The sequence below is a fragment of the Anabrus simplex genome, chromosome 4 (assembly GCF_040414725.1).
Source record: "Anabrus simplex isolate iqAnaSimp1 chromosome 4, ASM4041472v1, whole genome shotgun sequence".
In the NCBI taxonomy this organism is placed as follows: domain Eukaryota; kingdom Metazoa; phylum Arthropoda; class Insecta; order Orthoptera; family Tettigoniidae; genus Anabrus; species Anabrus simplex.
In genome coordinates, this window is record NC_090268.1 from 47,905,601 (window position 1) to 47,921,408 (window position 15,808).

At 37.4% G+C, this 15,808-nt stretch overlaps 1 protein-coding gene across 1 annotated transcript; it reads right to left on the reverse strand.

The window, feature by feature from the left end:
• Positions 1 to 3,848: 3,848 nt before the first annotated feature.
• On the reverse strand, positions 3,849 to 6,587 carry LOC136871604 (uncharacterized). Its single transcript, XM_067145055.2, has one exon. The coding sequence runs from the start codon at positions 6,401 to 6,403 to the stop codon at positions 5,435 to 5,437; it is 969 nt and encodes a 322-aa protein (XP_067001156.2). The 5' UTR covers positions 6,404 to 6,587; the 3' UTR covers positions 3,849 to 5,434.
• Positions 6,588 to 15,808: the final 9,221 nt, after the last annotated feature.

Consider the following 15,808-nt stretch of genomic DNA (forward strand, 5'->3'; position numbering starts at 1 on the left):
AGGAATGAACTCCATCGTAGGCAAATGTGTGTTGTGTTTGAGTCATCAGGCCATAGACTGGTTTGATGCAGCTCTACATGCCACCCTATCCTGTGCTAACCTTTTCATTTCTACGTAACTATTGCATCCTACATCTGCTTGCCATATTCATACCTTGGTCTACCCCTACCGTTCTTACCACCTACACTTCCTTCAAAAACCTACTGAACATGGCAAATGTAACAATGTATTTTCACATTTTGGAGGGAAAGGATTGGGTGCATACCCAGAATGCGTACTGCTGATCCTTCCTCAAATGTATTCATGAATTCAAAAATACTCTTCATTTATATCATCGAGATGAGGAAATCATTGCTCATATAAAATGTCAGTCTAATCAAAATTATGTGTAAGGATTGTGATACTAATACTTGTAACTTTTCTAAAAAAAAAAAATAATTAAAAACATGGACGTGTTTCAAGGAGACGAAAAATTTATACCAAGTGTGTTAGTTCCTCTTGAGACTACTGACATGGCAGAGCGAATATTCTCCACAGTCAAACTTACTACACACCTGAGAACGACCATTCAGTTCACCATTTATAACAAAAGCATGTCGGCAACAAGTGTATTTCATATGTTTATAATACGTTGGCCTAATCACATTTTTGGTAGAAGGAAATTAGGCAATGCACTGTTTAGAAACAATATGAATAATTCTGTTTCATGCTTGCTAGCAATCACAATATCAGTGACTTATAACATTATGCAACTTTTGAATATGTGCCCAACTAGAACCGCCCAGCCACTTAATCCCATTTTATAAGTCGAGATCAGAGAACTTTTCAGAAGCAACTTCAGTGAATTCACTAGCTGTACATACGAGTAAAAGTAGGCAGTGTGTGTTGGTTGCACCAGGCATTTTGACAGTTGTTACACACTTCTTCATTTGTTGCCAAAACGTACCTGAAATTGCGAACTGAAGTCCCTTCTAAGTTCGCCTGCAGTAATTTCAATCCCTTCGTGCCAAGTGACAAAATAAAAACATCGCTACGTTCCACAGGCAAGTCTTGACAGCGTAAACTTAAGTGATAACCCATTATCAACTGCAATAATCCCGGGCCTCCATTAGGAAGAAGTGTTCGTTCTACACAAGCAACGTTTTAAAATCTATAAGGACATTAAGTGATGGATAGAACTGTATGAAACACGTTTCTTCTTACGAAAGCCAGACTGCGTAATTTGCCAGCCTCGTGTACGTAAAATAACTCCTGTGGAACACATTTTCGAAAACTCAGCGTCTCCGAAAACCGTGAAATAGTAGTCAGTGAGACGAAGAAACATTTCTGAAAACAACGCACACTCCAGCGGCTCTGTGGGACCACGGAAGTTAAGCGACGATGAAAGCTGTTACCGTTTGGATTGTTAGCCCACGTGCTGTTAGCCAGAGAAGAGCAAAGGATATATATTTGCTTATGTTTACCTCGCACCGACAGGTCTTATGAGGATGGAATTAGATGTCTAGGACTGGGACGGTATCTTTGCAAATACAGCAACATAATATATGCATGTTAGGTACCAAAATCGGTAAAAAAGCAATGCGAATTTATATCTTATACCAGTTGATTATGTGCAAGACCGTGGCCTTAAGGTACAACCCCAGCATTTGCCTTCTGTGAAAATCGGTAACCACGGAAAACCATCTTCAGGACTGCTGCCCGTTAGGCAGATTCCAGATAGCATTAATCACTTTAAAATAATCAATCGTTAATCTCAACGGTAGTAGAAATTGTTACATCTCCAACTTTTCACAGTATGGGAGTAGAGCCTATGTTGACCAAAGGTCAGATCATGCCACTAATATTAAATGACAAAGTTCACCCCTCTCTCTCAATCAGCCTAGATGTACATCCAATACCTATATCCTCTTCCTTCCTTATGCTTAAATAAAGGGAAAACGGTATCTTCGCAAACACAGCAAGATAACATGTTAGGTACCAAAACAGGTATTTAAAAAAAAAAAAAAAAAAAAAAAAAAAGCAATGTAAATTTAAATCTTATACCAGTTGCATAGTATTATTTGAAGTAATTCCACATACTGTGCAAGAGTTTATTATATGTGCAAGTTCAGAAGATGCGAGTAGAATTTTGTAATATACATATGTTGAGCTGGGTGTTAAATGAAAAAATTGTTTGTGTAAATATTGCATACTGTATTTTAGGAAAAGTCTTCTCTTCTTAAGTTTAGTGCTGGATAATAATGTATTTTTGTGCATCATTTGTCACCGAGTCGACACCTGATTCGCAAATAAAGTGATTCTGATTTGAATATTATGAAGAGAAAAATCCAAGCGTTTCTACTTCTTACCACGAATATGAAATGACAAAGTCTCTCAATCAGCCTAGAAGTACATCCAATATATCCTTTAAGGTTAATGTAATATAATAGAAAACTATATCTTCGCAAATACAGCAACATAACATGTTAGGTGCCAAAATGGGTAAAAAAAAAAAAAATGTATTTTTGTGCATCATTTGTCACCGAGTCGACACCTGATTCGCAAATAAAGTGATTCTGATTTGAATATTATGAAGAGAAAAATCCAAGCGTTTCTACTTCTTACCACGAATATGAAATGACAAAGTCTCTCAATCAGCCTAGAAGTACATCCAATATATCCTTTAAGGTTAATGTAATATAATAGAAAACTATATCTTCGCAAATACAGCAACATAACATGTTAGGTGCCAAAATGGGTTTAAAAAAAAAAGCAATGTAAATTTAAATCTTATACCAATTGTATAGTATTATTTGAAGTAATTCCACATAACTTACTGTATTAGAGTTGATTATATGTGTAGGTTCAGAAGACGAGTAGAATTTTGTAATATAAACTTGTTAAGGATGAGCTGGGTGTTTAATGCAAAAATTGTTTGTGTAAATATAAACTCAAAACTAGTAAATTCTCGTATGCACTATCGAAACGTGATGTCATTTTATGAAGGAAACCGCTAATCAGCCTTAGCAACATAGGAGCATATTACACAAATTTAACGAAGGGAAGGCATAACCAGCATCGCAGTTGCTCAGTGCTTATCACTTCACTAAAATACTTACCTTACAATCCCACAACAGTAGCATTTAAATACTTTCAATTTTGAACAGGTATGAAGTTTTAACTTCCAGTCTGCCAATATTACAGACTGGTGTCTAGTATTATTAATATTAATCAATCATATGAAACAAACACATTCCAGTACTCGTAACATTCATAAGGAAAATAAATCGAATATCAATGGTTGAACTTTCAGACCTACCTTTTCAGTATTACAGACTCGTGTCAAGCATCATTATTATTAATCAATCATATGGAACATTTCAGCACTTGAACATTCGTAAGAAAAAAGAAATTAATATCAATGGTTAAAACTTCCAGACCTATCTTCTTGCATTACAGACCGATGTCTAGCATCTTCATCATTATTATTATTAATCATATGGAACAAACATATTTCAGCCCTTGAACATTAATACATGAAGGGAAAAAAAAAAAACCAGTTGCATATAAAAACATTAGTTTTATAGGAATACCTCAAGAAAACAGACTATTTAATAGAAGAAAAATCTGTAGCAGCTAGATGCACCAAAGCCTGCACACTGTTATAGCAGCTAGATGCAACAAGACTTGTACACACTCACACACTTGTCCTTTGCAAATGTTCTCTCACATATCAATCAAGAAAATCTTGCTGCAAAATGTTTTTACCTCCTATGTTCAACTCAAATAGTAATGGACTCTAGGACTACCACCCAGGAACCTAACCTAACCAAGGATTCAAAGTAAGGTAGAAATCATATAGTTGGAAGTATTTTTACATGTGCATTTATTACCAAATATAATTATATATGTATATAATATGTACAATAATGGACTCCTAAAACAGAGTCAGTATTTAATACAGTGACAATGAACCAGTTTTAAAAGAAGAAAAGTTTGGTGAACTTAAAAATAGAATAAAATTTTGTTGTGAGCATGTAAATTTCCACAAGAGATAACTGCATAATCACTGCAAAGCAATGGTTTAAAAGACAAGCATCCAACTTCTCATGGTAAATGTCATTTGAATTCTCATGTAAATATTTTGAGGCTAAATTAAAAAAAAAATTACAGTCATTTAACAATTTACTTTCTGAGAATGCTGGTCCCATGGGTATGAACAAGTTCAATCTTGAAAAAGCTAAGAATTAGCTTTTCTACATTCAAAATAGAAGTATACATAACATTATTAACCAGCCCAGTTTATTTATTTTTAAGTAACTGGTATAAATTTTGTATAGTTTATGCTAAATAATAAACTTCTCCCAATGATAATGCTCACAAAATGTAATTTCTCCAGACAGTTCATAATGAAACATGTCAAGTTTTTAACTTTAAACAATTATAAGGATTCAATCACTTTCTACTTACGGTTTAGCAATTCCTCAATTTCCACACATTGGTCAGCGAGTAGATCTTTAAAATTAACTTCTGAATAATGCACAAAATACCGATTCATTAAAGATGTGTTGAACATACGAAATATACACAATGAACACAACGTTTATAAAAATACAATCCAAAGTTCCGCTATCACATAGGCCAATATCGATTCTCAGCTTTACAAAAACTGCCTCTAACCAAAATGGACCAATATACTTAAGGTCACCAAATTTTTAGAATACGAAGAGATCACAAAAACTGCTCGTTGAATGATTTACGTGGTTCACTGAAATGCTGCAACACTGCAAGTTTACAACCGCCAACTTCGAACTCAGGAACACGAATACAGGATACGGTAAAAAAAAGAAAACCGATGATCATTTAGTTAAAGAGGGGTAAATGAATATGGAAATAACTATAGGACACAGACGCTTACGGTGTTACACGCATTATCTAAATACAAATACATGTGAGCCGGAGACGAGAGATACGTAAATTTTAATAGTTTGCAAGATTTCAGTACATGTCTTTTGATGTGAACCTTATATGTAACAAGTTAGAAGAGACACAGCCAAGTTTAACTGCAATGAGTTCATTACGAAATACAAGACACGTTCACGAACTTAAAAACACCCGACATTCGGAACAATAAAAGAGAAATGCTCGTGTAACACTGCAACGAAGCGTCAGCGACCCATCGTTCTTAACCCCATAACATTTTATGATACCCTCATTTAACTCAATTTTCGGTTCGTCATTTTTCCCGCACACTGATTTATGTTGACAAACATTTCCGCGCAATTCAAATTCATCACCAAGGCATAACGAGCCTCCATGTGAACAGGTGGTAGTAAATGGAATTCGAATGTATAATGCACTGAGTAAGAATAGATGGTAATGATCTTGACAAGTGTTGTATTATTGAGCTATACATGTTCGGCGAAATGAAATACAATTCGTAAATTTTACACGTTTACACTGTCATTGCTAAGAACGGCCTCTGCTGAAGCACATCGACACCTTCTTTCGCTTGCGCTGAACACAAATCTGGGGTCGAAACTGAGCGAGTTAACTTCCCAATCCCCGACCCCGATGACATTTCGGCCGCTGCCAGTCCACCGAAGCTGAATATCGACACTAGACTAGTGATACGGTCTATTTCCATACTCGTCGCCGCTGTGTCCTGAACGTCGTCATCATCGTCCTCACTCACAACACAGTCAGACAGCAATGACGCTTCGTCCAAAAACACTGAATCGTCCCCTTCCACGTCACAACACTCAGTTTTAGCTCTCTTTGGAAGAATAGAAGACACTGCCTCTTCGGTTTCCCATTCCACAACGGCACGCCTCCTCTTCAAACACCGCGTCGACGAACAATGCGACGTATTGGATCGGTCCCTCAGCACAGAGTTGTCATCACCACGTGGAGTCTTGTCCAAATCTAGGTAGGTAGGAGTTTCACTGGGTAAATGAACAGAAGGAATTGAGGAATGATATGAAGGATTTTGGTTTTCCTTATCGTCGTTCGAAGAAAGTAATTGTGAAGTTTCAGTACAACGAATGCAGGATGAGGATTGTTCAAGGAATTCATTTATATGACTATCACTAGTAGACACATCTGAACTCGATGACTGATGAGTTGATACACTAATTCCCGCCTCCTCTGCCGTTAATGCTACCAGATTATCGTCGTCGTAATTCTGCTCGTACTCGTCCTGTTGCTGCTGCTGAGTGGTCCCAGACGTAGTAGAAATGTGGTACCCATTGCCTCCAGCTGACTGAACCATGTGGTAGGCTTCTTCCATAAAAACGTATCGAGCTTTCTGAAGCACCGTAGCGACTAGTAAGTTTTTGTGCAAACTAACGCCACCGCGCTGTGCCCGAGACTGTGCGATTTTAGTCAGCGAAATGCTGATAAGTCTCTGGGCTTCTGTTGCCATGACAACAATACACTCCAGTATTTTCAAATTATTACAGTCAATTTTATATTAAAACACACTTCACTTCCAATTACACGAAATGACAACCTCTTCTCTCCCAACAGTAGAGCAATACTAGTTGCGCGCGCGAATGACTTGCAGCGACGCGTACACTTCCCTGCAGAGCTTCTCACTCAATGGAACTTTCTACTAGAATGGCAGTTGATGTCACCACTACCCATATAAGTAAGTTTCCGTTGCTCTGACGTCACGGCCTACTTATCAACCAATCGGTGGACGTCCTTCGTCATTTAAAAGAGGCAAATTCAGCACTTGACTGCCACCAAGCGAGGAATGACGGAACTACCGAATATGCTCTGCAAGATGCAACGAGAAAGATTAAAATCGCCTGTAAAAGTGCCTATGATTTGTGTTTGTATACCAGTATACAAGATATCCAAAGTTTAGCCAATATAAACCTTATGGTATTTATGAGATAGTCTTGGTTATGACGTGTAATTCAAATGATGTTTTGCTGAGGCAAAGCATCGAAATCTATCACTAGTACCTTTCCGAGCACTTGAGATTTGTTCGAAATGTGTGATAATGAAGGATTGATTTATTTGGTGTTGTGTTTCTGAGTTTATTGACGCTTTATTGAAAAATGTATTTTGAACAGCGATTTTTCTATGCATATGCCATCTTGGGACAGACCTTATAACTTGCAGCTAACGAAAATGTAGGAATCGTACAATACACGTTCTTCGTAACATCAAATTCTTGTAAATATTAGTGTCTCTTAGCAACTTTAGGAATATCGGCCTATTACCAGACATTGATACTTGACTATATTTTATTGGTTTTAATAAGTTATTGTTCCGTAAAGCATCGACTGAGAAGTTTTGTTCGTCTACTTGCTGCTATTTTGGGAGGTTAATATCAGTATACACGTTGTTTCTACTGAAATTGTTAATTAATGTCAGTGTTTACATTTCTTGGAGGTTAAAATTAGTTCTTTCAAGTTTTTGCCTTAGATATATGAGGAAATAGTGAAATATGCTCTTCCATTTAGCTTCTAAAACGCAACATCTCGCTTTTTTTTTTTCTTCTCATTTTTAAAATTTAACGTGAACTCTCCATTGTAAGAAACGAACTTAGTTGGCGAATGCTAGTTAGACTTCTTTCTGTTCTTAGATGACAGTTCATCATTGCTCCAACGGTGCAGGATCCAGTGCTTAACCTTACATTTATTTATGTTGAAATCACCAACATGCTATGATAGTTTTTTGCTGATGTTCTGTTGTACTGCTATTCATCCCCTTTTGGTAATAGTTACAGATATCTTGCCTTTTTTTCACATGAGTTATTTCTTTCTTAAGTATGTGCTTGAGAAGACGATTTCTATATATGTGATGGATGATAAGAGGGTTATCAGTAGCTCATGGCAATACTGGCATCAGCAGTTCTCATATTGGGTTTTAGGAAATAACTTATTTAATTTAAATCGTGTGTGCTTCTTGACAGCTTAGATACCTCAGATACCAGTACAGGAATTTTGAAACTGTCTCATCCTGTGAAGAAATAACAGGACAGGAAAACATTAACTGCCTTCTGAAAATTCATACAAATTATTGTTTAGAAAGCCTGCTATCTCGTACCAGCACTCAAACAGTGCAATATCAATAGCATAGCATCCTTAAGATACTGATATGAAATATTTCATGAATTACATTTGCTATTCAAAATCAGTATTTCATTTGAATGAAAATATCATAATTTGTATTTAAAAAAAAAATGCAAAGGAGTCTTCTCAAATGTAATGCCATGGTACAGGTTGAATACCATTTGTACTTATTGTAGAAGCAAAACATAGTAATCTCTTCATTAGGTTATGATGCAATGGTACAGGGAGGCTAAGTTCAACCACTTAAGAATATGCTGTTTATTGTCTTCAGTGGTTGAATGGAATCCATTGTAGGTGATAATTATAGTATTTATGCACTATTGCATCTTCCTCGTTGGTTTTGCGATAGAGAGCTAGTGATTATTTCGTTGTATACTTGAGCACAGGTATTTAATAGGTCTACATAAGTAGTAGTTTCAGTGTGTAGTTACTCTTTGTATGTATTGCCTGTATCAATGTTAGTCTTAAATGTTAACTGTATAGTTGCAGAGGAACAGAGAGTTACAGTATTTGTTGCAATGCGTAATGTGATTGTCATTTAATACAACTTGCTACTTTAGGGAGGAGAAGTAGGCCTGAATGTATTGGTAGGTCTTGCATACTTTGATACAAATTTAATGTAATTTTTTAAATTATACTGGCCAGCAAAATTTGCTACCTCATTTGTTAACTTGACAAGTGAGAGAGTGATTATTGTAGATTTTTTCCTGCTGTTTTCCATCAGTCAATCAATCAGTGATTTGCGTTTAGGATTGTCGCCCAGGTGGCAGATTCTCTGTCGATCGTTTCTTAAACGCTTTCAAAGAACTTGAAAAATTTATTGAACATATCCCTTGATAAATTATTCCAATCCCTCATTCTTAATCATTCAAATGAATATTTGCCTCAATTTGTCCTCTTGAATTCAAACTTTATCTTCATATTATGATCTTACCTACTTTTAAAATCTCCACCCAAGTTTGTTCGTCTACTAATGTCATTCCACGCCATCTCTCCACTGGCAGCTTGGAACATACCACTTGTACGATATGTTTCATATTGTCTCTATTGATGATTCCTTTCAATCTATAATTCAAAGGTGGATGTTCCACCTGATTAGGTCCTAAAAGGTTTAAAATTCAGTTATATTTTATATTTAGAATACTAGAACTAGGGATCACAAACTTCCTAGGAAACCGTAGGTCTGAGAATTATGAGGAATTAATCAGTATGCCTAATCAAAACTACAATGACAACACATCTCTTAAAGTACACTTCAACAACTTGCATCTTGATTTTGGTTCAGTGGGCGACTACATAAAATGTATGACAAGTAAGTTAGATTATCTACAATGCTCTGCCTGAGGAAAAATCTCTTTTTGAATAGCCAGCAAGAGCCAGGCAACATCTTTGGGCTTCATTCTCCTCTAATAGCATCTTTCAATTTCTGCAATGTTGTGACAGAAAAATTTTCCATGTTTGTCACTCACTGCACTGAAATAAAGATGCTAGTTGTAGAAGTGTACATTAAGAGACTTGTCTTTGTTGTTTTGATTAGGCTTACCTGATAAGTTCCTCATAATTCCCAGACCTAGGGTTTCTTAGGAAATTTGAGATTCTTTTTTTTTTTTCTTTTCTTGCCAAGTTGTCACTTTGTGTATATTTAACTGGCTTTCTAATATGTTATCATTCATCCCTGCCTTGATCTGAGGACCAGTAAATATGCCTTCCTTTAATTTCACAGACTTTTGAAAATTTTGTTAGTTATTTAGATATGGAAATGCATATTCGTTATGAAATGTTGCATTCCCAAAATTCTGAATCACACCTATTTTATGTGCAATGGAGGCAGTTAGTTTTTTCAGAGCTTACATACATACATCTTCATTATAGACAGTTATGCCTTTCAGTGTTCAATGTGAAAGCGTCTCCACTATCCTCTATTTGCAACTAGCTCTCTGACCTTGTTTAGTTCTAAATCTCTTACCTTTAAATCATCAGAACCCGAGTCAACCATCGTCTTGGTCTCCCTCTGCGGCCGTGTCTGTTATTCTCCTCAGTAACCTCTCCTTCATTTGCCTCGCATGACCCTTCGACTTAAGTCAGTTTATGTACGTAGTTCATCTAGTTCATTTGTAACTTAGCCTTTATCTCCTCATTCTGTGTATGCTGCTCCTGTTGTTCACTTTTATTTGTACCTGCGTTCGTTCTCACTACCTTCATGTCTTGTTACTTCCAAATTATGAATTATATAGCCTGAATCCACCCAGTTTCAACTTCTGTTAAAGTTGGTCTCAAAAGATAGAGATAATGTTGTCTTACAGAATAACATTGATCACAACTGCCAGCTCACTGTATTAGCTTTGCTACACCTCGATTCGATTTCATTTAGTGTACCACCATCACAGCAGAAAATACTGTTAGGTACTTGAAGTGATCCATCTGGTTTTGTAATCTCTACCTGTCACTGAGTCCTGTTAGGTTTCTTTCCAACTGACATTACTTGGAGCTAACAAGGAACTGAAAAAGATGTTCTTGTCCTGAAATAAGTGATACTCTTTGATATACTGGCAGTGGTTTTTCTTTTTTCTCGCTTATTCACAAAGCAGTAAAATTTAGTGTAACCTAGTTGTAGTCCAAGTAAACTGCACATGAAATGAAATGAAATGAAATGGCATATGGCTTTTAGTGCCGGGAGTGTCCAAGGAAAAGTTTGGCTCGCCAGATGCAGGTCTTTTGGTTTGACTCCCGTAGGCGACCTGCGCGTTGTAATGAGGATGAAATGATAAAGGCGATATTGGATAGCAGGAAATTCTTTTTTTCGTGTGGTTGATGCTAATGCATTGGTTATGGGAATTGATAGGTATTTGTTAATAGCAGCACAACTTCTTTGCAAAAAGTCTACGAATAAATGCCAACCTCAGGTTTATGTTGCAGCCTCAGTGACTGCAAGAAACATAAGCATCATTGCAGAAAAGGAATTCTTTTTGTTTGAAAAGCACAAATGGTTTTTTACATTGATGGGAGAAATAGATTTTGATGTGTATAAAGATGAAATTATCATCTGGTCCTGTAGGACATGGTTGAATTGCATTAGTACCTCGCAGCTTATCACTAGACGCTGTGCCCAGTATTCTCAAGGGGTCTCCTCTGAACCAAAGGACATAAATAGACTGAAGCTTTGGTTGTGCATTTCCAATATACGGTATGTGGTTGTGGTATGTTGTTCATTACGCAGTTCAGTGCTGGTTGGTTGTGGTGAGAGGCAGTCGCTGACTGGTTGGAGGATTTCCCTCATTTGTAAACCCCATAGTTTACCTCATGATGGTGATCAAACTCATCGTGCCATTTATGTATGGTATAAAGGTGGCCAGAACCTAACTTGCTTTTCAGGGTTGCCAATGGGGCACATTGCCGCCAGTGCTTAGTTTGTCTACAGCCATTAATGGCCATCTATATATATCAAATAAGAGTTTTGTCTGTACATTGCTCAGAATTTGAAAAGAATGGTATTTCTGTGTCGGTCATGTCCATAGTAACAAAAAAAATGTACTTTTTACTTTTCCGTAATTTTTGCCTGTCTGTCTGTATGTATGTATGTATGTACACCCATCACGAGAAAATGGCTGAAGAGAATTTAATGAAAATCGGTATATAATGTCGGGGGATGAGCCGCTACAATCTAGGCTATCACGCTGAGTGAAATGGTAGTTTAGGGGGGAGGCCTTAAATGTAATTATCGAATATTTATATTATTAGCGGTCCAATCGATAAATACTATATAACTAAAGTTATATAGAGTTATATTTCCAATTAATTATGCCTTATACATTTTTACCGTACCGGCTCTGATAACACAGATATTAATGAATTTGTATTTTTGTTGCTAAGTCCATATCATCGCCGAGCCACGAGGAAATGGGTTGTAAAAGGGCATAGTTGTTGCCCTGGGATTCTCCACTATTCGGGTCCCCCCCCCCCATCGCCGAAAAAAAGCAAAGAGTTTTCACGGATCACAGCTGTCTGCGGCTTGGTCATTCCAGCTCTGTAGTTCCAGCGTAGTGCTGTTCATTAAAAGTGAGAAAGTGTGTGATCTTTCATTTGATCGAGTATTTCATATGAAAGCAGTGCTTTTAATTGCGCCATTCCTACTGACGTCATTGCAATGTTCTATGTTCATTTCAGTTGGGGAAAACCACTAAGACAGTCTTTCTGAGGATGTAAAATGGCTGGTGGAGAGTGTCTGCCATTATAATGAAAACTCCCCAAGCTGATTGTGACTGATGGTAGGCAAGCGGGCCTATCATTACAATGAAAATTCCCTAACCCAGTCTTCATATGAGAAAAGACGTTTGGTGACTTCCCCGTCGCGTTTCTAGGGTAACGTTAAGAGCTATGCAATTTAATACAATCTTGCTCACAACGTGTACACTACTTAGCCTAGAATTTTGTGTACAATGTAGAATTCCGTAGCGAAGCACGGGTACATCAGCTAGTTGATATGACCATCCAGGTGCAGAGCACTATCACATAAAATGACATGAGGCACCTCTACGACTGGATGCAGACCTGTGAAATTTTCAGTATGTTGAATGATGGGACAAGAGTGGGAGTATTTGTTTGTGAAGTATCCACTGGTTGGTGATGCTTGAAAATTGCATCAGTTCTCAGTAGTTTGTAGGTAATGGGACATGTAAATAAAAGTGAGCACTTACTCACGAGTAAGTTGAGAATCAAGCAGCAGCTTACTAGTTTTGTATTTTAAAAAATTCTGAGCTAGGTACTGCCTTATGACAAAGCCTTTTTGCTCAGTCAGTAATTGAATGAAATAATTAAGGCTCTTCCTTCAGGGTGGCAACCCATAGGAAGAACATATGATTGCTTTCAGGTCTTGCAAAAAGAAAATTGCAAGACTGTAACGGGACACTTCTGGCCACTCTGCTGAGCTGAGGCACGAGTTCATGTTCGCGGAGGCAATTATTTCCCCAGTAAAGGTATTAATTGGTGTTGTCTACAGCCCCCCCCCCAGAGTAGGGCATATGACTGACTCTGAAGACATTCTGCATCGACTATTACCGACTTTTGAACACGTATTAATATTCGGAGACTTCAATACTGACACATTACACTCCCTTTACCTAAAACAATGTGTTCTTGCCAACAGTGACCTCAGTCATATTACAGCAGACAAGTGAAACGAAGCAATTGCTAAATATATTCCAGTCGTGTAACATGACAGTATTACCACCACACCCGACTAACCACACTATCGGAACCAACTCCTCATCTCATACCCTTCTTGATTTAATGGTTAGAAATAACCCTCATAAAATTCTGCTTCATGGTCAGATTCCTGTTCCATGTATTTCTAAGCATGACTTGATATACCTGTCATATTCTCTTAAAGTACCAAAATATAAAATGAAGTATATCACTTATAGGGACATCAAACATATAAATATGCATGACTTTGGACTGGATACTTCTAATTCTTCTTGGGGGGACATAATTTTTTTTGTTTTGTTTTTTGTTTTTTTGCTAGTTGCTTTACGTCGCACCGACACAAATTGGTCTTATGGCGACGATGGGGCAGGAAAGGGATAGGAGTGGGAAGGAAGCGGCCGTGGCCTTAATTAAGGTACAGTCCCAGCATTTGCCTGGTGTGAAAATGGGAAACCACGGAAAACCATCTTCAGGGCTGCTGACAGTGGGGTTCGAACCTACTGTCTCCCGAATACTGGAGGCACTTAAGCGACTGCAGCTATCGAGCTCGGTGGGGGGGACATAATTAACATAGATGATATCGATATGAAACTACAAAAGTTCAATTCCCTCTTACTTGGTATCCTCAATAAGCATGCTCCGAAACGTAGAGCTAAAGTATCTAGACTTCCCTCACCATGGCTAACTGATGATGTCAAACACATGATGTCCCATCGAGATTCATTACATCGGCTATATCGACGAACCAACTCTCCTGATGTTCTTGAACAGTATCGGTCTCTGCGCAACAAAATTAAAGTATTGATCTGATATAAGAAATTCTCCCACTACCAACAGCTAGCCAATAATCATATGAATGCACAAAGCACATGGCGAGAGCTTCGCTCCATGGGAATAGGGAAACTTGAACCTAACCATTGTAACCCAGATATATCGCTTGGCGACTTAAATAAACACTTCTCTGACGTTAAAATTAAGCACCAACCACTGATTATAACTCAATACAATTAACACATAACTGACTAAACCACAGCCAAATAGACCAATGTTCACAAATTCCTTACTGTTAATGAAACTGAGGTGAAGTGTGAACTGCTTTCGGTCAAGTCAAATGCCACTGGAGTTGATGATCTCCCCATCATCATTAAACGCATTCTAGATATTATTTGCCCAGTAATTACTCACATATATAATTACTGCCTCAGATCTGGAACATATCCAAGGATGTAGAAGGATGCAATCATACATCCGGTACCAAAAGAGTCTCCAGTTATTTCCCTATTAGACTATCGACCTGCGTGTATACTTTCATCTCTCCAAACCCTTTGAACGGATAATCCATCGGCAACTAATGGGGTATCTTAACAAATATTCCTTGTTTGACCCATTACAGTCAGGCTTTATAAAGGGACACAGCACGACCCTATTGAAGGTTACAGATGACATTAGATACGAAATGAGTGAAAAGCAGACTGTCAGATTACTTACTCTTCTTGATTTTAGCAGTGCATTAGACACTGTTAACTTAGACATATTGCTAGCCAAATTAAAATCCCTTCATCTAAATCAGACTGCTTTACAACTCTTTAGCTCTTACCTCACAAACCGCAGGCGAGTCGTCATAAAGAATAAGACTTCTCAATGAGCAATGAAACACGCAGGAGTACCCCAAGGCACTGTAGTTGGACCATTGCTTTTTATTTTATACATAAACACCATAGCATCTCGACTGAAATATTGTAATTATCATATATATGCGGATGACCTCCAAATATATTATCACACAAATTTGGGAGATATTCGCCTAGCAACTGATAGAATGAATGCTGACTTTCAAAATATATCATCATATGCTTGTGAAAACTCTATATTAATAAATCCCTCCAAGACAAAAGCTATGGTAGTTGGACAATCAAAATTAATAAACATGACAAAGTCTTTAGACATCCCTTCACTCTCACTCTATCGGATACCACAATTCCGTATGAAAGTTTGGTAAATAATCTAGGTGTTGGTACAAATGAAAACCTAAATTGGAATGAACACGTCACATGTATCTGTAACAGGGTATATGCCTCACTCCATCCTTTGAAATACCACCATAACATTTTACCGTTAAATATGAAAGTAAGGCTTATAAAAACATTAGTTCTCCCTTTATTCTACTATTGTGATGCTGTATTCATAGATGCATCGAAAGAACAAATTAGAAAAATACAAAGCACCATGAATTCCTGCATCAGATTTATATTTTTGTTACGCTACGACACTCATGTCACACCTTATTTGAAGAACTCAGAAATCTTCATGTAGCCCTGTTGGTGTACAGATCACTGAGAGTCCCCAGTATCTGTCATCAAACTTTACATACCTTTCCTCTTTTTCACCAGTATAATACGCGCTCTGTTACTACACTTGCCATTCCCTTTAGCAGGTCAGCTGCCTATAATCGCTCATTTATTGCAATGGGAAGTAGATTATGGAACTCTGTTCCAAATAACATCCGAAGTAGTAACTCACTGGAGTCTTTCAAATCTTCC

Excerpts from the sequence above, each read along its gene's own strand:
- LOC136871604 (XM_067145055.2), bottom strand. The coding sequence starts at position 6,403 with ATGGCAACAGAAGCCCAGAGACTTATCAGCATTTCGCTGACTAAAATC.